This window comes from Ctenopharyngodon idella, chromosome 22 (genome assembly GCF_019924925.1).
Source record: "Ctenopharyngodon idella isolate HZGC_01 chromosome 22, HZGC01, whole genome shotgun sequence".
NCBI classification, from domain to species: Eukaryota; Metazoa; Chordata; class Actinopteri; order Cypriniformes; family Xenocyprididae; genus Ctenopharyngodon; species Ctenopharyngodon idella.
The window spans coordinates 20,148,234-20,169,860 of record NC_067241.1 but is presented as its reverse complement, the minus strand read 5'-3'; the positions used below and the strand labels follow the sequence as shown (position 1 = coordinate 20,169,860).

Below are 21,627 nucleotides of genomic sequence, written 5' to 3'. Positions count from 1 at the left end.
GAGATTCTTACAGTTGAAAGTTCTAAAAGTCTGTTTAAGGAGTAAATAGCCCAATTAATGTTTGCGAGTGAGCCAAACCTTTATTTAAACAGCTCGCATGCTATGTTTGTAAATTAAATTATACTGATAATGCAAATATGAACTTTAACTCAGGATTTGTGAAACCTCAAACCCTAAATGCCCAGGATTTATTCTTAACCCAGGGTAAAAACAAACTGAATAAATGGAAAACGATAACTCATGATTCTGTTATCCCAAAGTTTAGATTGGCCTGGGTTAGCCATTTTATTTCTTTATTTTTAAATCCTAATATGTACACAAACAGTAAAACGCACATAATCTTAATGAGGTCAAAAGTTCCGTTTCAACAGGAGAGACAATACTGTTGTTTCTTGACTGCAGTTCATGATTTGGTCAATCACTGACCATAAAGTTTCTTCTGATTCCCAGAAATTGAACAAAAAAAAAACAAACAAACACAATGTAAAACAACCTCATTGTTCTTCTGTCTCAATGTTCTTGGTCCAGAATTTTTCAAAAAAGTGCTGTTTTCAACAGAAAAGAGGGGAAGCCCACCAGGGTATTTCAAGAGGGCTTTGACCTGAAAATGTGACGCAAGCACCAGTAGATGACACCTACTCTCATAAAAGTGTTGACATACCGTCTGCTACTGCACACCTACGTTAACAACCCTTTCATCTTGTGTTAAGGTGCACTGTACTTCAGAAGTGAAAAAGGCAATAATGCATACAGTAATGTGATTCAAAGCTCACTTTGTGCATTGGAACATTAAAATGCCCATTTTGTTCCCATCAATCACCGATACACCAGCTGGAATGGCTGATCGACACCCAGTCAAGAATGTTTTTCACAGTTTAGTGGATGTTCAGCTGTAGTTTCCTTTTGCTATTGTAGCAATTAAGAAAATAAAAGCTGACCGGTGAACTCACACTATGAGTTTAGACTCTGAATCTTGCGTATTTATGGACTCTGAGCTGCCACCCTGTTCCTGCTCAGGACGACGGCAACTACAGTCTTCCTGTTCCACTATCATAATCCTGGACTCATCTGAGTTGTCTATAAGAAAGGAATGACAATACTGTCAGTTAAGACATTATCACGATGGTAGATTTATTCTAGAACACCATGTAGGAAAGAACAAAATGGACACTCAGGTTTTAAATGGTACCTTGGTCAGTGCTATCAGTTTTTGGCTTCTTCTCTGTTTTATTTTGTGCCTTTACGTATGCAACCACTGATGCTATGATACAAAGGCCAGCCAACCCTGCCATCCCTCCAGCAATGAAGACCGGAAGCCAGATTGTCTGTTCTGGAGGTTCTAGAAAAATATCCTTGAGGTTAGAATTTAATACTCACATTGAAAGATATGCATGCAATGATGCTAATATATATTATATATATACACTAGATATTCTCATTTACCTTCTTTCTTTACAGGTAAGGTATCTTGTTCAGATTCTGTAACAGACACAGAAAAGGCAAATTAAATTATGTGGCAGTGTGTTGCTTGACATTAATTTATGTTCTCCTGCTGTATTCCTTCTTACTTTTGCCTGAATTTTTGCAGATAGCGTCACTGGTAGCATTTCCTTTGAACAAAATCTCTCCATCAGGACAACTAGAGAATGAATAAGAAAGTTTGAATGAGTTTTATGGCAAATGAGAAGTTATAAAATTTTACAGACATTATATTTAAAAAACAAAAACAAAACAAAAACTGTAATTGTGCGCTACCTTTTAAACTCTCTGCAACTACTGTGGACTTTATCATTGAATGTTCCAGGTGGACATTTTTTACACATTCCTGCAAGCATTAAATGAAAGAATTTATATGAAAATAAAACAGAAAACAGCAAGCAATTTCTTGCTGAACAGCTTCAGAGCTTATTAATCTGAGGGGGTCTATTCTTACGTTTTTTGGTGGGCTCCTCGCCCTCCTTGCATTCAGTAACACAGAAAGAACATTCAGCATTTCCACACCGATATCCAGCCTTGCATCCGCATACAGTATCGCTGCTGATAGTGCAGGGTTTAAGTGTAAACTGTACACCTATAAGCATGCAAAAGAAAAGATTAGTGCTTAGAACGATGTCTAGTACATTTTAAAGCTTATGATGATGCAGATCAACAAAATCATTTGTTCTCTCAAACTGCAAAACATTCGCTTGACAGAAGTGGCAGTGAGGATGTAAAACTGAATCATACCTACACACTGGGTACATCTCAAACAGGACATGTCAAAAGTGACTGTGTAAGTGCCAGGTTCACAGGGAGTACAGAGCTTTTCTGGCTCTCTTCCACATGATTCCACCAAGCGGTTCCCTGCAACCACAAGCATCTATTTACAGTAGGGCTTTGAAACACATTTAATACAGATGCATAACTTCTGCACTCTTATCACTATGTAAAGGGGACAGAAGTCTGAGGGAGATAAAAATATAAAACAAACAAAAGTTATGACATTTACTAAAATAAGCTAAAAGTGGTGACATGGCGACTACTTATAATTTGCTGTACCAAATAACAAGAAGCGAGTCCTGAAACTGATGTACAGTAAATACTGTAATTCAACTTTTCTTATCATGTTAAAACATTATACTTTTATAATACATTATAATTTTAACTGTCTGATGTCATACACAACAAAAAACATCTGCTTATCTGGAATGACATGACAAAACAGGACAATTACTGCTAATAGAGACTGACATCCACCGAGCATCTCATTCATCTTGTGAATAGAAGGCTTTACATTTTCGTTCACAGCGAGATTTCTGGCATTAATATTGTGCAATGTGTTGGGACAACCCTTTGGTTGAGGCTGAGTATGATAGTCATCTTCACGACAGAACAATTCATGGATTTCCCTTTGAGAGCTAAACCACATCCTTTTCATGTGGCACTTTCAAAATGATCTGAAACTTCCTTCACTTGGTCACTAATGTGTAATTTCAAGGATAAACTGTAATTTTGCCTCTTCGATATTCCAATAAGTCCCTTAAAAAAGGGAAATTATGAAATTGTAAACTTCTGTAAAAACTAACATTTTCATATGAATATATCAGTATTGCAAATATCTTGTTAGGTTACACAACACATCACATCGCTGTCAGTTATTGACCAGTACCTGGCTTGCATCTCTTGCAGCAGACATCATGAGATCCAGACAATGTCCAGTCTTCACAGCCAGTGTCAGAACCTACAGTGTAGTTCAGTACTTGACTGAACATCAGCAAGACGTACAGTCCTTGGAAAGCACTCGGCATTTCTTCTTAAACACACACAAAAAAGAAAAGAACAGAAAAAAAATATATATATATGAAAAATAAAACAATTTACCAACTATAGGAAATCATTAATTAATTATTATTTATTAGTTAATTATTAGTAATTAAATATTTTTATTTTAATTTTTTTTTTTACTTATAATAATAAAAAAAAGTATTATTCAACTCTTTGTCAACAGTGAAACACAGGCTCAAAAACTTCTAAACTGCTTAAATATTTTAAATGTAGCATAGACGTTAAAATTATTAATATATGGTTCGTATTAATGAATTAGTCGTAAATAAATAATTTTCTCTTACTGTTTCCAGTGTAGTGGTCCTGGCTCGCAGCAAACGCGCACTGACATGTGAAGTTTCCACTTGCTCACGATTTAAGATCACGTAAGCAGGCGTGGCTTACAACTGAAAATAAACCCCACGCTCTCTGTAATGCTCCTCTGCTCTGTCACTTCGTCGGTTCGTCGTCTTCAGTGGCTGAGTGTTTGCTCCTCACACATTTTTATATCGAGCTTGGAGTGTTACCGCGAAATAATGACACAGGAAAAAAAAGAGAAGACTCGATAGATCGATCGAAAGACGATGTTTATTGACTGTTGTTGCTGGTACTTTGCCAACATGCGACGTCTGCTTGATGATACATCATGACTCAGTGGCAGCGAAGTCTCATAAGCAGCACTTATTACCATGTGTCACCCACATTTAGAAACTATCTGCGGTACAACAATTCCTCATTTGCCTATATTTCATTTATTTCCTTTTTTCTCCTGGTTTTGGAACGGAGTTTGAAAGAAATACAGTGGATGTAGGCTGAATCAGGTGATTACCGAGTCATTGTAACCAGTACGTGTGACGTTTAGCTTTTTTAACAGCAACACAAGGAATTTAATTTAAGATTAGTGAACTGCATAAACAATTCCCATCCATTTGGATTACACAGTTTGAACATCAACAAACTAATAAACTTAATGTGATACATATTTGTCAGTCATACATAAATGAAACTAATATAAATAAAGGGTTAGTTCACCCAAAAATGAAAATTCTGTCATTAATAACTCACCCTCATGTCGTTCCAAACCCGTAAGACCTTTGTTCATCTTTGGAACACAAATTATTATCACAAAGATATTTTTTTGATGAAATCCGTAAGCTTTTTGGCCTCCGATAGATAGACTGCAACGTTATTACCACTTTCAAGGCCCAGAAAGGTAGTAAAGACATTATTAAAGTAGTCCATGTGACTACGGTGGTTCAACCTTAATGTTATGAAGCGACGAGAATACTTTTTGTGCGCAATAAACAAAAACAACAACTTTATTTAAAGGGTTAGTTCACCCAAAAATGAAAATAATGTCCTTAATTACTCACCCTCATGTCGTTCCACACCCTTCGTTAATCTTCGGAACACAAATTAAGATATTTTTGTTGAAATCCGATGGCTCAGTGAGGCCTGCATTCACAGCCATGACATTTCCTCTCTCAAGATCCATAAAGGTACTAAAAACATAGTTAAAACCGTTCATGCGTGTTCAGTAGTTCTACCTTAATATTATAAAGCGACGAGTATACTTTTTGTGCGCCAAAAATAACAAAATAATGACTTTTCAACAATATAGTGATGGGCCGATTTCAAAACACTGTTTCAGAGCTTTGCGAATCGAATCAGTGACTCGGAGCGACAAAGTCACATGATTTCAGCAGTTTAGCTGTTTGATAGGAGATCCGAGTCACTGATTCACAGAGTCATTTCAGTGGTTTCGTGTGTACGCAGATATTTCTTGAGGTGAGGAAAAAAAAAAAAGATCGGATAGGGAAAGCTCTGGCTTCGTGTGGATGTAGCCTAAACCTACACGTCTCCACCCCCTGGATCTCAGGGTTGTTACAATGGGGTAATTTTGGAACAACAATACACATAAAATAGACTTTATTTTTTTCAGATAGGTCTAACAGTAGTATTCACAACTGAATAAAGAAACAAAGTAATCAAATTTAAAATAATATTGGATAATCTTCATTCATTGTAAAAAATAAATACAGATTATTAATTTAAATTTACACTAGGTAATCAGTCAAGAGCAGTAAGTGATTTTCTCTTTGTCTTTTGTTGTTTGATTAACTATAACAGCATAGAGAGCGGCACTTTTATTAGGCTGCTGTCACTTTAAGACCTGACGCACTCAGGGATCCAAAATATTGTCACACATTCTTCCTGAACTGTTTACAGCTGTGTTTACGTTAATACTCACCGAGATGGGCAATGTGACATTATTTTTAAGTGTATTGAGCATTAATAAGCCATGAAAAATAGCTTATTTTGGCACTTGCAGGCCTATGTCTGTAGTGATTTTGGATTAGCCTCATATGAGGGCACCACAAATGTAATTATTTATGGTCTTAATATTAATATTGAGTCAGATGATTCCTACCAATATTTCGGGGCACCAGTCAGGATTCTCACCTTGACAATAAAGAACAATCATGAAAGATTGTTGATTGAATTAGAATTTTATAAATTGGAGGAAGTTTATCATCTGACCAATCTGAAGGATTTAGTGAGATTCGGGCGAGCTCGTAGAGCCTCTGATTATCAACACAAGAATGACAGTTTGCAATAAAATGAATTTATTAACAAAAAGATATACAAGAGTAAAATATCACACTCACTAAATACTGCGAAGGAAAATGACTAAACTACTAAGAAAATTGAATCAGAAACTACAACACAAATGGATGTCAACACAACTGAATGCCAAGTAGATGAGCAATGGATTGGATGAAGCAATGAAAGGGTAATTAGCAGTCAATGAGGGAGTCAATTGTGGTCTTTCTGGATGCTGGTATTAAAAATAACAAATAAGCATTTACTATGAATACAGATAACGTGTCTAATGTATCTATCTGTGTGCGCGGACCCTAGATAAACAGTCTCTACACAAATAGCAATCTTATTTAGCAACAACCTAATGCCACGGCCTTTGGGAAAAGGTTTGGTTAGCTTAGCTTATATTTACGATTCACTTGGTCAGGTGATCAGTCCGGGAATGGGAAATGTTGTCCACTGGTATCCTTCCGTGTGCAGTGGGAGACTGGATTGCTTTCCAACAGCTGCAGAGCTGCACTGAGGCCTTTGTGCAATCCAGAGAACTGTAGGTCAGATGGTGGTTGATCCATAGGATCTTCTGTAGGTTGGAGGTACTTGAGTAATGCAGGTCGGGAGTCAAAGTCCTCTGCAGAAGCAGTTGGGCTGCTTGAAGATCTGTGCGGTGAAAGGTTTACTCGCAAGAGTCTAACCTTGGTCGTGCTGTTGTTCTTCCCTCGTCAGGTCAGAAACTCAGAACGAGGGTTTGTTCAATTGGGGAAGCTTTTATTCCTTCCTGTTGGGTAGGGGATTACAAATCCCCACCTTTCCTAATGTTGTGATGTGATTGAGTCACAGCATTCCAGGTGTCCGTCCCTTAACACGCCCACCTTTCATCCTGTGAAACTGGTTGTATTGTCCCAAAATACACAGTTAATTAAAACAATGTCTTTAGGACCTTGGAAATGCTTTATTTCTTTTTCAAGCCTTTCTCAAAGTCCTTGTGGCAGCGTAGAGTCCAAACTTGATGTGAATTGGTTGAGCTATCACACTTCTGTCTCAGTGGGTGCAGTTGCATTGGCTTTTATTCCAGGTATGGTTTCCACTGTGTATGCACAGTTTCCTGGATGAGTAAAAGGATGTAAAAGGGATGTATGTTCCTTACAGTATTCCTGTCCATTTTTGGTGATTTTAAGCCAATATGTCTTTAGAAAATGTCTTTCTTTCTGAGCATTTCTTTGTTCTTGCTGTGGTCTAGCCAGAACCAGTTTGGCAGCCCTAGGAGTCCATGGTCATTCACACCTTGAACTCAGGCATGGACGGCTGAGGTGAACAAAGGCAACTCGTGATAAGATTAGCCTATCATCAATGGGCCGTTGATGTCATCTTTCCTGTCTTCCACCTTTGGCAGTTCTGATAGTCATTTAGTTGAGGGCGTTGAGACCGTTGAGGGTCCTTTTTTGTATTAATCAAAGTGGGACAAAAGAATGTCTGTTGTGAAGCTCTGGTGCCATCATGTCTGTTGTTCACTAAATGTCAGAGACGGCTTTATCATGTGAGTGCAAAATCTGCAGACGACATAACTGCTGAGTGTGCTTAAAATAAACAACTTAATCGTGCATTGGTGTGGATGCTAATATAGTGATTGTAGTTATCGTTCTTGGTGTGAATAACGATAACGATATAGTTTTAAAAAGTTTTTTTTTTTTTTTTATTAATAATAGCACACAACAACTATAATGGCACGATATCGTTGGAATGATATCTTTTTCCAGTTGATTAGTGAAAAAAAAAAACTAACAACCAATCAGAATCTTTAAAGAGCTTAAGCATTAAAGGGTTAATTCACCCAAAAATGAAAATTCTGTCATTAATTACTCACTCTCATGTCTTTCCATGCTCATCTTCGGAACACAAATTAAGATATTTTTTATGAAATCCGAGAGCTGTCCGATTCCTCCATAGACAGCAATTTAACCACCACTTTCAAGGCCCAGAAAGGTGCTAAAGACATGGTTAAAATAGTCCACATGACTACAGTGGTTCATCCTTAATTTTATGAAGCAACGAGAATACTTTTTTTGCGCAAAAACAAAACAAAAATAATGACTTTGTACAACAATATCTTTTCTTAGGCTGTTTACGTTCAGCTCTTCCACGTTTTACATCAAAACAGCTCTTGGATTTCATCAATAATATCTTAATTTGTGTTCTGAAGATGAACAAAGGTCTTGGGATGACATGAGGGTGAGTAATTAATGAGAGAATTTTAATTTTTGGGTGAACTAACCCTTTAAAATTATGACAAAAGACATAGTTTAACAAGTTGAGAAATGAGGAAATAGGATGGATTACAAATTGGAAAAGAAAATGGGAAAAACACTTACCTGAAATGCTACTATGCAGGAAACTGTAACCTCCAGGCATGCATTAGATCATCTCATCTTACAGACAGTGACACATTGAAACAGAGTCAAGTGATATAGCAGTTTCTTTTTCAGACATATAAGTTAGAAGTCATGGGCCATATAGTCACAGCTGCAGACTGTCCCGTGTGACCAGATGCGCTCATCTACAGCTCATCTGAGAGGAACGCCATTGTTTTTTAATAGAATGTGGCTAAACATCTCTATGACTTAGTTTTAGCAGCCTGGTAGTTGCACTAATGTCAAACTAAAGATACCCAGAAGTGCAGCCTTCATAATTAACACAATCAGCATTTAAACATTCACTAATTTTTATATCCAATAACAAAAGTGATGATACTTCCAGACAGCATCTCATTGAATCACCTTTTCCCTTTTAGTTTTGCTTATAGTCTCATCATTTTACAGAAATTAGGTTAAATTCAGTGCTATTCTAAAATATTATGTAATTAACTAAAACAGGAAGCTAGTGATCTCGCGTCCTCCTACATTACATCACACCCCCACATTTAACCTTTTCATTAAGGTTAAATGACATCGTCTACCCACTTCAATCGCGTCATTTGCAACACGAATCATTTAAAAAACTCTGTCTGGGTGTCATTTGAAGTGGCCAGAAGAAGAAAAAAGCAGAAGAAAAACCCTCTAAGTATCAAACTTGGCACATATTGCATACACGTTGCTAAAGACACAAGAGATATACATCTGTGTGTCACACCAAGGCTAAATATCACCATCAGCATCTGTTCTTTCCACTTGACACTTTCCCTCCCTTTTTAAATGATAAGTATTTTTGTTTGTTGTCTCTGAAGAACACAATCAAAAGGGCTCAATGTTAAAAGTTACAGAAGATGTGTCACTTCCTCGTACTACAAAGCTGCAGTAGTCAACAGCACACTCATGCAAATGTCTTACACATACACAGCAGGGAAAACACACATGTATGTATGCCAGTAAGTGTTTCAGAATGCTGTCTCAGACTTACCATCAAGTATTCTCTTCAAAAAAACTTTACAGTTTATGAGGAGTAACAGGCATTGGCAGAACATTTAGAACAGTTACTAAGAAATGTAATTTACATGCATTATCACTATTAAGTGTGAATAAAAGATATTCAGATATGTCAGGTATTCACATTTCTGTTTCATTTCTGTTTCAACTTTTCATTTCTTTGCCAAATGGTGTCACAAATGATTAGAAAAGTTTATCTCAAAACTAAACTTTTGATATGATGTATAGTCATTGGTTCAGAATGGAAAATATGTTGTTCCGCTACTCCACGAAAGCTCAGCGGAGGTATGACCACCATTAGAAACTATGCTTCAGAGATGTAAAAATAATTCTCAAGTTTCATAACACCAGATACGTAGACAACACAGCTTGTTTAATAAAATGTAACATCTTGGACCATAGTGAGTAGACAGGAGACATCTGTTCAATGAAAATGATCTGGCGTTGTGATGGCTCAGCTAATGCTAAAAAAAACATCAGATAGTGAAGATGATATCACCTCCTAAAGCATTTACCCGACACTCCAATGTTTTAGGAAATACTGGAGACTTGATGGTGCCAGACAGTGGATCAAGATAAGCTTACTTTTACTTTTATTTTTACCGTAAAAATAAAGGTTCCTTATAGGCATCTATGATTCCATGAAGAACCTTCATGGAACCTTTCCATTTCTTTATAGTGGAAAAGGTTCTTTAGACTTTCAAAATGTTCTTCACACTAAGAATTAAACTGGTTAATTTAAGAACTTGTTCACTGCAAGTTTCGTCTATGGCTGCGAAAACCCACATTGCGAAACTTTATTCACTTTTCCACAGTTGGGCCAAACCGCTCTCATTGCTTCACCGTTGCATTCCGTATCAACATGGGCCCAGCTGGTATGGATATGTGGGACTGATAACGGAGCTCTTTGGAATGTAATACAAACGTGTCAGTCTTTGCCTTGATAACGGAAGTGTTTACAGACGGAATGAGATGCATGTAGTGACCGCATTACGGAGGATGAACAGATATTTCTTTTAATTTTATTATTAACTTGGATTAGCTTAAATAGTGCGCTCGGGCAGCTACAGAGAAATTAGTAGCCAGGCAGCAGATAAGTGACCAATCCTGAGTGACGACGTCACTACACGCATTCCAGCAGAGGACTGTTTGTAATCGCGCCGTGCCGAATCAAGCTCAAGTGGAAATATAACTGGAACCGTTCGGTGGAAAAGCGGCCTGAGTGAACAAGCTGTGTTTTTGAGTGTCAAAATAAAAAAAAACTTCAAGACAATGGCTGGCCACTTCTTAATACATAAAATTTATTTTCTCGGTTTTATATATATATTTATATAATATATATGCTATCCTATTTACAATTTATTATTCCTCTTTTGTGAAGAAACAAAAAAGCAAACAGCTTTCACTGCAATCAGCATTTCATTCTAAAGGGCCCATAAATTATATTCCAAAAGTGCTTGACAGAAACTGTGTCTCTTTCTTGTTTTGGCTCAGGCAGATAGGTCACTTCATGGAACAGAACATTACAAACAAGGACATACTGTATGCTCTTAGACAACAACCTCACTGCTTTACCAGTAAACTTGACCATAAACAGCTTTTCCTCCAGCAAACAACTAGAACAAAGTTCACGATTCACTAATTGCCAAGGGACTTTGGTTAACCTATCTGCCTCTTTAAATATCATCTATGTTTTAACTTACAGGGCCTACTACCACTCTCATAACAGACTACTGCATTAACTGTACAGTGATGTTCGTAATACAGTGGTAAATACTAAGACAACTGGTGACGTTTGAACAGTCAGTTCACAGACTCTATGAAAAGCACCTGTTTGTTATTCTTTAAAATCTATCATGTACATTTAGAGGAAACATTTGGCAACCATGAGTCTAACATTAACAAGTCCGAGCATTTATTTAATGATAGCTTAACATGCTATAATGCGGGAATTTTGCGGAGTTGTAGTCTCACAAGACAATACATTCAGCAATGTTTAGGGACGTCAGTTGTCATTATTATGTCTGATTGTCAGGGTTATGACTCTGCGAATGCAAAGTCAAATACAACGGTGTAAGAAAAAAAATAATCCAGCGCATGGATACATTTAAAAGTACAGACTGTGTTAAGAGCTGTCAGGCCAGTTGTCTGACTTGTAACTTGTGCAAAGTGAAGAGCAGCTCAGGATAAAAAGCAGAGAGTCTGATACACTGACTTTCCTGTTAAAAAGCTTATTAGTTGTGTTATCTTGTGCTGCTGCTAAAGTATTGTAGTTTTTTGTGTCAGAGTGTAAATGAACTCTGCAGTTGTGCTTTTTTAGTGTCCTTCATTGATCTAAATAATGAATAGATGTTAAAGGTAGAGTTGACCTAAAAATGAAAATTCTGTCATTTGCTCACTCTCATGTTGTTTCAAACACTTTCTCTCTTCTTTTGAACACAAAATATATCTGGCTGTTATATTCCAAATAACAGAAGTGAAAGGGGGCTATTTTTGTCAAGTTCCAAAATGACAGAAAAGCACAATAAAAGTAAAATAGAAGTAGTCCATGTAACATATAATGCTATATTTTAAGTCTTACAATGAATTTTAAAAAATGGTCTCCTTCCTCTCATGCAGTGGTTCTCAACTCCAGTCCTCGGGACCCAATGCTCTGCACATTTTGTATGTCTCTCTTACCTGACACACTCAGTTCAGTTCATGGAGTCTCTCCTAAAGAGCTGATGATCTGAATCAGGTGCGTTAAATAAGGGATACATACAAAATGTGCAGAGCAGTGGGTCCCGAGGACTGGAGTTGAGAAACACTGCTCTTATGGATGACTTGATACTTTTTTTTTTTTTTGTCATTTTAAAGCTTGACAGCCCTAGTCCATATTCACTCTCATTATATGAAAAAAAAGATACAAATTTAATTTGTACTGTGCTTTTTAGTATTATTTATATACTAAATAGTTTTTAATATTTTGATTATAGTTTCATTTTTATATTTGTCATCTGAATTTTAGTTTTTGTGCTTTAGTGCTTTTTTATTTTTATATTTTTATGTAGCCTTAATACATCTTTTATTTCAGTTTTAATCATTTCAGTACTTGCATTTCTGTCAGTTGCTGTTAAGTCTAATTTTCGTTTACATTTTTTAAGCTTAAATGTTCTCTTATATAAATCTACTGTTTATATTTTTCTGATTTATTGAAACGATAGTTTTTTAGTTGTAATTAACAATAACACCGATTATTTTGTTCCACAGAAGGAAGAAACTCAACATGAGGATAAATGAGAGTAAATGACAATTTTCATTATTGGGTAATTTAAATCGGGCTGTCAGTTTGTGCATTCTCAGTGCAGGGATCGTCAGTAGCAAAAATTCATGAAGCAAACTGTGGGAACTAGGCCTTGTGCTCTGAAAGGGTTGAAGGCACTGTCCTGTCACATAATATCAACGAAAAATTCACAAGGATTGCCCATAGCGTGTTGAAAAGACTGCCGACTAGCCGTGAGTTCTGGGGGGACGTTTCCTAACTCCCGAACGGGTGGAGCCCCGGGTGGGCTGTTGCTTGCTGCCGCTTTGGGGGCGAGGTGAGCAAGGCAGTACGGAGGGGGCAGACCCGGCGGGCCGTAGGAAGAGCCGTGACTTCTCTCACTGTGGGCACAGGTCAGATGATTGGGCTGAATGAAAGGGGCGTGGCTGTAGGTGAAGTTGTGACTATGTTGCGAAACACTGTGACACTGGCCAAGACTGTACCCAGAGTGAGTGTAGCTGTGGCTGGAGTGGGCTTGACTGACAGCAGAGCGGCTGTGGCTTTGATGACTCAGCTGACTGGGTGCCCTCTCACCCCTCCTTCCGACCCACGTGCCCAGTTCTGATTCGCTGCCCCCACAGCACGGCGCCTTATGGTCCTTCTCTCGAGGGGAGGGTCTCCGTCCTTTCCCAGCGCTGGGGTTGGAGCCACTGCTTCTGCTACCTGAAAAGGAAAAGAAATGTGTTTGGACAAAAGTACTATTATTTTTCTCAAAAAACCATATGCTAACCAGACTCGACAAGCAATGACAGCCATTTCTTCCATGTTAACCGAATTTCCGTTCTATCAGCCGCAACAAACAAATCTCCATTTGGTTAGTTGCTTGATTCCTTTGCTGCATTTCTCTTGTACATTACCGTTCAAAAGTTTGGGGTCAAGATTTATTTTTTCTTTAAAGAAATTAACACTTTTATTCAGCAAGGAATGCATTAAATTGATCAAAAGTGACAGTAAAGACACTCTTTTTGAACTTTCTATTCAAAAAATGTATCAAGGTTAAAAAAAAAACAAAAAAACAACTGTTGTACAAACAGTACAACATTAATAAGAAATGTTTCTTTAACAAACTGATTTCTCATGTGATCATGTGGCACTGAAGACTGGAGTAATGATGCTGAAAATTCAGCTTTACCATCACAGGAATAAATTCTATTTTAAAATAGACCTCTAACGTTAGAACGGTAGTGTATATCAAACATCAGGAGAGACTGATTGTGGAAATTGATAAACAGAACAAATCCCTAATGTCATGCAGCAACGTTTTTCCCATCTCTCCTGAAACTGTCCCATTAAAATAAAAGGCAAAAATGGCCAAAATATTTTAAAATATTTAATATGTAATATTAAAAACAAAAACAAATTCCCTAAGTCTGACAAGGAACAGCGTAAAAAAGGACGCTGTCTCTAGAGGCATCATGGAAGGTACATGTTCTTAGTTTTACGCTCTTTATCTCTGCTCTCATTGGCTGTGGTGTTGTTGTGTCACACCTGGTTAGGACAGGGTGTAAAGGACAGCAATACCATGAGGCTGCTTTACAACATCAATACATGAGTAACAAATAAACAATATGGCACAAATAAGATAGATTTTGTTTCAGTTATGTGTTTTTAAAAATGTCAGCATTGAAGGATAGGTCAAAAATGACATGGACTGAGTCAATACAGTCGACTCCCAAAGCACTCCCAAATTTGATAAGCTTCAGCTCACATCATACAGTATCATGGAAATATTTTTTACTGTAACTAGTTGATTCAGATTTTGGCAAATAGAGAAAAGCAGATTGCAAAATAACTTTTCAAAAGATGAGAATCGGACTGATTCTCATGCACAATGAAGGTAAAGAACTGTACATGCCCACACAAGAGACACAAACAAGCAACACAGCTGGGGAGTCACAATGGCCATCTTAATGTGTCATATGCCATATGACAACAAACCACTGGTTTAACAAGATGACAAAAAAAAAAAAAGAGGTGGAGCAGAAAGTTTAAATGGAAGTGCTAAGCTTACCGGATTCCCTGTGCCTAGGAGAAAATTTCCATCAGTCTACAGACGGCCAGCAAAAACAGAGGAAATATCATAATTATGAAACGTCACCCAACCCTGTATCTCAGTTTCTGTTATGCCACCATAAGTTATGCCTCCTGAAGCGACCAAACCGGAGTATGCTGGATTGGTGTTAAAAATTAATTTAGCTTGACGACCTTTGCATAATTCCTGATACACATTCCCAGCTCTGTACTAAATCCACCATGCATATTTATGCAAAGGGTGGCATAAGCAGAATAAAAATGATTTAAAACTCTTGCCATACCACATACAGTATATGGAATATCCAACTGAATACAGCGACAATGATAATGCACTGGAAATGGAATGATTAAAATGAAAATAGTTGGCATCTGAGATCATTATTTAGTCTTACTGTTAAACCAGATTTCATTATATATATATTTATTTATTCATTAGCTTATTTACTCTTTAAATCAATAAATTGTCATATACTTTTAAGTAAGGAAACACTTAAAAAATGTAACATTGATAAAGACAAATCAATTCTCCATCTCCCAAAATATCAGAGTCTAACAATCGGCAATATTTTGAGTGAGTTAAATAAAATTAATTGATAGATTACTATTATTGTATTATTCTATATATATATATATATATATATATATGAAATGCTAATATCTATCTATCTATCTATCTATCTAAAACTACTTAAAGTTACTTCAAACTTTCTGTTCTGGCTTTCTCAAGCCAACTTCAAAGTTTGTTTTCAACAAACTTTTCTATCTAGTTATAAATTATCTTTCCTTAAAAGGTTTTTGTGTTGTTTTGGACTTGATTTGGTAGCATTAATACAAAAAAAAAATAAAAAAATCAGAATTTTTCCTGTTTGTTTAGTGTGTCTTTAGGGTTTAATGTTTATTAAATGTATTTAATTTTCAATACTGTCATGCGTGTTGTGTGGTTACATATAGTCTAGGGTCAGTTTTAAAGTATGTCCTAAATCTTTAACTAATAATATGCCTTTCGCTTGATTGTATTTTGTATCTTGCCTAGCATTATACATAAAATATAATCATTTACATTATAGATCATTTTCATTTACAGGAAGGGTGTTATAAATGTAACATCAGGCTTTGTTTACTCCTAGCTTAACTTAACTGACTAATTAATTAGGTATGTATTTAATTTACGTAAGTATCGACTGCTAATATGTCAAAAATGGTTGATTTTTAAATCTTTAGGTTAACTATTTTCTGAATAAATGGGCAAAACCAAAAAGTGTTACAAAATTATCCCTCTTCATGCAAACATTAGCACATGGTTTACTAGTCTTGTGTCATTGACGCCATTCTGGCTGGATCCCTTCATTCAGGTACTGAAAGCAAAACTCAATTTGCATGAAACGTAGTATTGTACCTCAACATCCTACACACACATTTACAATAAACCTACTGATGGTTTCCTTTTAACTGTAATAAATTCCATCTAATCCCCTAAAAAATCTTTTGAGTAGTAACTAACGTAATACGGCACTGTTTTTGTTGCTTAACATCATCGAGAGCTCATAAAACCGAAAGAAAAAGTCACACAGGAAGCTCACGGGATTGTGCGTAGCGGGGGTTTTTCCCTTTTATCCATCAGTGCATCTTTTATTGCGCTCTCTCTATCTCTCACACACAAACCTTCACTCTGCTGGCTGCCTGCACTGCCACTGTGGAAACTGTGGCAGGGGTCCGAGTATCCAGGAGGAAAGCCTGGCGGAGGAGTGGGGTAACCTGGGTAGGGGTAGGGCTGCCCACCGAGGGGCCAGGGGTTGGTTCCTGGTGGAGGAAGAGGAGCGAGACCATCTTGGTCAGAGCCGCCACCACTGGATCCCTCATTAAGATTGAGAGAAGCCATATCTGAAAACAAACACATTTTAATAACATTAAAATGATTTATATTTCACGTCATTTTTTATTATAGTATTAATCATGACACTTTATGGTTTTAAGCACCAAATCTTTGACCTTTGGCCAGATCTTACGTTAACTTCTTAATGGTACACTAGTGTTCAAAAGTTTGGGGTCAGTAAAGATATATCATTTATTAATTAACCATTTTAGTCGTATCCGACTCTTGGTGATTTTATTGGCCATCTCTCGCCACACACAAGAGACTGCCAATGAATTTTCTTGGTGATGATTTTTCTGGGGTAGGTCACCAAAATCCCTATGACTTGGCACTCCACATGCACACCTACGGACAATTTTTGGCATTTCCAATTCATCTATACTGCATGTTTTTGGACTGTGGGGGAAACCGGAGCACCCGGAAGAAAACCCACGTGGACACAGGGAGAACATGCGAACCAGAGACCTCCTTGCTATGAGGCAACAGTGCTACAGTGCTAATATTGTCACAAAAGATTTCTATTTCAAATAAATTGTTTTGAAATTTCTATTCATTAAAGAATCCTGAAAAAAGTAATTTTTCTCAAAAATATTAAGCAGCACAACTGTTTTGAAAACTGATAATAACAAGAGATGTTTCTTAAGCAACTAATCAGAATATAAGAATGATTTCAGAAGGGTCATGTGACACTGAAGAAAATTCATGCTGAAAATTCAACTTTGCCATCACAGGAATAAATTACAATTTAAAATATATTAAAATAGAAAACATTATTTTGAATGGTAATAATATTTCACAATATTACAGTTTTACTGTATTCTTGATCAAAGAAATGTAGCCTTGGTGAGTGTAAGACTTCTTTCAAAAAGATTGAAAAATCCCAAACTTTTAAACAGTGTATGATCAACTCAAATGTGTGTTGACTGTACTTTGGCAGAGATCTCCAAAAGTGTAGTAGCACTGCTCCGAGAAGGTGATTTTATTGACTGTGTGTCTCAGGTAGCCATGTTTCAACAAACTGCTGGCATATTTTCTGGCATCACGGCGGTCTTTGAAGCCCTCCACCCGAGAGAACAACCAGTCAACAACATCAGCCCCTGAAACACAGAGAATGAGGAAAAATAGCACAATTACATACATTGATTATACCAAATGTTTGCAATATACAACCACAGCAAAGAATAACACAAACCGATGACAGCGTTGGCTATAGTGATCTTTAACCACATTCGGTCTCGGATCTCCAGGCCTGAATCTGGTAGCTGCATTACTTTTACTATAGTTGCCATGTCTGTTTTTGACACAGAAAGTGGAAGGTCATCAAACTCTGTGAATTGAGGAAGAAACAACAGTGTTAAGCATGACAAATCAGCCATTATATAACTAACAGATGACCTCTTTATGGTATGCGAATGTGATCATACCATAATGGGGGTACGGCCCAGAAAGTGCTGTAGTGTGTGTGATCCAGGCAGCAGGGTCAATGGGTCTCACTGGCTCAGCTGAGGACAGACAAGGAGCAGAATGTAATTACAATCCAAGTTAATACAATACAAAATTCATACAAAAATGAACTAGATGAATGCAGCATGGTTCTTCATGTCTATAATTTGCAGTAGGTACCTCTAGGGATGGTGAAGTAGCTTCTAGGAGAGGGGTCCCAACATTTTGCCACTGTTAGGCTTATTGGCCTGTAGAGGACAAATGAAACATGAAGCAATGTTAAAGAGAGCATTATGACATGCTTTACTGAATGTGTACCACTAATTTCAGGTGTAGCACCATCTCTCACCCAGGTTTAGATACGATCTCCCGTAGAATCCTGACAGCATCATCATTACTCATGTTCTCAAAGTTCACATCATTCACCTGAGGAAATTACAATTGAATTAAACCTCCCATCATTTTGATGCACTACATCATATTAAGTTTCTATGCGTTTAAAAGCAACTATTTTGCAAAATAAATCAACATGGAGTTATAACGCTGCATTCACACGGGGCGTCGACGTCAACGTTTGACAGAGGGCGTGTCTGACACTTGTGCTGATGCGACTGTTGTAGTGATAACAGCCAATCACATTACTTTCCGGTGTTGCATGAACGCAATTGGCTAGAGTCTGCGCTAGGGAATTTGCATAAGGCGATCTGATTGGCTGACGCCTGCTTTGGCGCTTGAAAAGTTGGGAAATCTTCAACTTCTCCCGCAAGCAACGCGAAGGAACTCACAATTCAGTTCGGCAATGCATGACGTCACCCATTCAAAGTAAATGAGAAGTGTTAACGGCAACGCCCCGTGTGAAGGCAGCGTAAGAAATTGTTATTGCATTATTTGTAGATACAATAACACTTATTTCCCCAATCGATTTATTAAAAAATATATTTATATTTGAGGGACTGTACACCTATATTATTATTTACCCACCTTTTTTTACAAACTCACATGATTACAAGTAGCAAAGTCATCATGACTGTTAGTTTCTTCATTTGAACACAAAAAGTGAACATCTGAAGAAAATCCTGGCCACTCTTTTCAGTAAAAAGAAAGAGAACTGGGGCTACTAAGCTCCAAAATAAATTTAAAAAAAGCTTGATAAATGTATCATAAAAGTAGACCAAATTGCTGTACACTATATTCTGAAGTCTGACAGCTTTGTGTGACAAACAGACCAAAATCTAAGTCAACAACAACTCCTCACATAATGATATCATATAAAAATAGTGCATATGGACTATTTTTGTAGTGCACTTTTATAGTACTAAAAGTACAGTAAAAGTGTGACCAGGACATTATCAAAAAAATATCTTCTTTTGCGTTTCATTGAAGAAAGAAAGTCAAATGAGTTTGGAACAAAATGGTGAGTAAATAAAGACAGAATTTTCATTTTTAATCCTTCAAAAGAATGGCTTGATAAAACCTACTGTACAGCACAACAGCGTTACTGAGCCAATGTCTCAATCTACCAAGCTGAATGATGTTTGTTTACATACATGATACTGTATCTCATGACAGCACTGACCAAAATTCACCTAATAAAACAGGGTCATTAACATTATAATCTCTAATCAGAATCTGAGATCACCAGGCTGAGGAAAAACCCTTTGTTATGTAAATAAATGACAAAAGAGTTGAAAGCACCATACTGTCCACTGCGGTAAATGACAACTGATATGACCACAATGTCCTTCAGGAAGAAGGAAAGGGAAAGGAGCACAATAAGTCAACAAAACAGGGAGGCGACCCAACTAAACAATCCCTCAAAAGTGCATTTAGAAACTAAAAAACAGAAGAGACTTACAATAACAGGCCAGTTTCAGTTCTGTTAACGGAATCATGTCAAGCGTAAATTGCACTTACACAATTACATATTTAAGGTGATTTTCCTGGTGATATCACATTTCATAGAAAGTTAATAACAATAGTTTGTCCTAATTTCCCAAATATCTTCTTTCAAATATCTTACATTTTTAGATGGACTTTAAGTAACATTGTGGATATTGGTAATTATTTTAATGCACATTCTAACATTTTTAATCTTCCTAAAAATGCATTAGATCACTCAGAAAGTGGTTCCAGACTGCTGATCCCTTCACCTGTAACAGCATGTCTCCAGGCTCAATCCTGCCATCAGCCGCCACTGCTCCACCTTTCATAATGGAGCCAATATAGATGCCCCCATCTCCTCTGTCATTACTTTGACCCACAATACTGATACCAAGGAAGTTGTACTTTTCTGTGAAAAAGAGAGATAAGGCCGTTTTCAATGATGTGTTTAGAGATGGGGGAGGCACAGTGATGAATGATGGGAAAAAGAAGAGAGTGAACTAGTGAATAAGTTCTTACCCATGTTGAGAGTGACTGTGATAATGTTGAGGCTCATTGTGGAGTCTGTAATACTACTAAAGGATGAGGACTGTCAAGAGAACATACAAAAGATTAGTACGGATCAAACATTAATGTGTAGATATGTGTTTCCCTCCATGTTCTCACCCTGTCCATTTTGGTGACTTTCTGTCTTCGTCGCCTGCGTTTGTGTCTACGCATGAGGTGTGATGAAGAGCTCTGCTCGGTCGAACTGCTAAGTCTGTGGAAGTCAGGGCAGAGGTCAACACTAATGAAGCAACATGTAATTATGAAGCTATTAATGCATTATTTTTGTGGCCAAACATGATCAACTATGATTTGTATGTTTTGAGGGTAATTCTCAATTTGGCTCTCAATTAAAATTAGGGTCATCTATTTTAATTCGACATTTTATTCTGGCTGGCACTGATGTGTTACACACACAAACACACAAAAAGCTTCTCAGAAAACTGACAAAGAGATTCTTTACAGATAATTAATTTAAAAATAAAACCCAATGAGAAGATTATTCGAACACCAGAGGAGGACTAATGTGCATGTTAGTGGCAAAACATCCATCTAATTAAAACCATAAATGGATATTTGCTTTGCACAACATATTAATATCATAATGGTTACATAAGTTAAAATATAATAATATAACATAAGAGATTTATTTTAATTTATTTAGGTTGATTTTAGATTTTTTTCTAACTTTAATAAACAGAATTCAATAAACTGAGAATTTAATTCACTGTTACAGTGTTAAATATTAAAATGATTATCCATCTTCATACTGTACATTATTATATTGTGATAATTTACTTGTAACATTTAAAACATTTAGTGTTTTATTTTTATTTTATTAAAACAAAATGCAGAATTTTAATATCAGCCATAAATGCATTAACTATGAAAAAAATGATTAAATAGATTTTTAAATCAAAATTCAAATCGATTGACAAACCATACTTCTTATTTTATTTTAAACATAACATTCATATTAAATTTTTTGGCCAGCTTCACAAATTAAATTAGATATTGATGTTATCATGCCACTGGGCAAATAAGGACATTCATTGTTTAAAAGGAAATGAATCATTCACTCTGACCCAAACAAATTAAAATAGAATTTTTCTTGGGAAATGAAATCCCTCATGTCTGACCTGCTGGCATCCTCATCCTCCTCACTTTCTATGAAAGAGCTGGATTCCAGCTCGCTGCTCATCACTGAAGCACTGTCATAGCAAACA

At 36.7% G+C, this 21,627-nt stretch overlaps 2 protein-coding genes across 4 annotated transcripts in view; both read right to left on the bottom strand.

The window, feature by feature from the left end:
* Positions 1–244: 244 nt before the first annotated feature.
* Positions 245–3,846, bottom strand: tnfrsf9a (tumor necrosis factor receptor superfamily, member 9a). Of its 2 annotated transcripts, none has more exons than XM_051879096.1 (9): positions 3,609–3,846; positions 3,149–3,289; positions 2,227–2,343; positions 1,934–2,071; positions 1,756–1,825; positions 1,569–1,639; positions 1,444–1,479; positions 1,190–1,339; positions 245–1,077 (listed from the first exon to the last, which is right to left on the bottom strand). In XM_051879096.1, the coding sequence occupies exons 2-9, from the start codon at positions 3,285–3,287 to the stop codon at positions 947–949; spliced, it is 852 nt and encodes a 283-aa protein (XP_051735056.1). In that variant the 5' UTR covers positions 3,288–3,289; positions 3,609–3,846; the 3' UTR covers positions 245–946. The 2 variants fall into 2 exon arrangements, with proteins under 2 accessions (XP_051735056.1, XP_051735055.1); XM_051879095.1 differs by having other exon boundaries at positions 3,149–3,292; positions 3,609–3,838.
* A 6,758-nt stretch (positions 3,847–10,604) lies between these two features.
* The window catches only part of dvl1a (dishevelled segment polarity protein 1a), a 44,041-nt gene continuing 33,018 nt past the window's right edge, over positions 10,605–21,627 (bottom strand). For both annotated transcript variants that reach the window (XM_051879087.1, XM_051879088.1), the window contains exons 5-15: positions 21,541–21,627; positions 20,522–20,615; positions 20,375–20,444; positions 20,125–20,264; positions 18,324–18,400; positions 18,155–18,222; positions 17,956–18,033; positions 17,724–17,858; positions 17,461–17,628; positions 16,321–16,539; positions 10,605–13,287 (exon numbers count right to left, since the gene is read on the bottom strand). The exon at positions 21,541–21,627 is cut by the window's right edge and continues 52 nt beyond it. In XM_051879087.1, the coding sequence (XP_051735047.1) occupies positions 12,752–13,287; positions 16,321–16,539; positions 17,461–17,628; positions 17,724–17,858; positions 17,956–18,033; positions 18,155–18,222; positions 18,324–18,400; positions 20,125–20,264; positions 20,375–20,444; positions 20,522–20,615; positions 21,541–21,627 (1,672 nt within the window). In that variant the 3' untranslated portion in view covers positions 10,605–12,751. The remainder of the gene's footprint in view (positions 13,288–16,320; positions 16,540–17,460; positions 17,629–17,723; positions 17,859–17,955; positions 18,034–18,154; positions 18,223–18,323; positions 18,401–20,124; positions 20,265–20,374; positions 20,445–20,521; positions 20,616–21,540) is intronic.

Bases quoted from the DNA above. Each gene is read 5' to 3' on its own strand.
- tnfrsf9a (XM_051879096.1), bottom strand. From the start codon at position 3,287: ATGCCGAGTGCTTTCCAAGGACTGTACGTCTTGCTGATGTTCAGTCAA. The intron at 1,640-1,755 runs GTAGCGCACAAT...TTCATTCTCTAG, and splicing joins AGTTGCAGAGAGTTTAAAAG to TTGTCCTGATGGAGAGATTT. The intron at 1,480-1,568 runs GTAAGAAGGAAT...TGTCTGTTACAG, and splicing joins CTGCAAAAATTCAGGCAAAA to AATCTGAACAAGATACCTTA.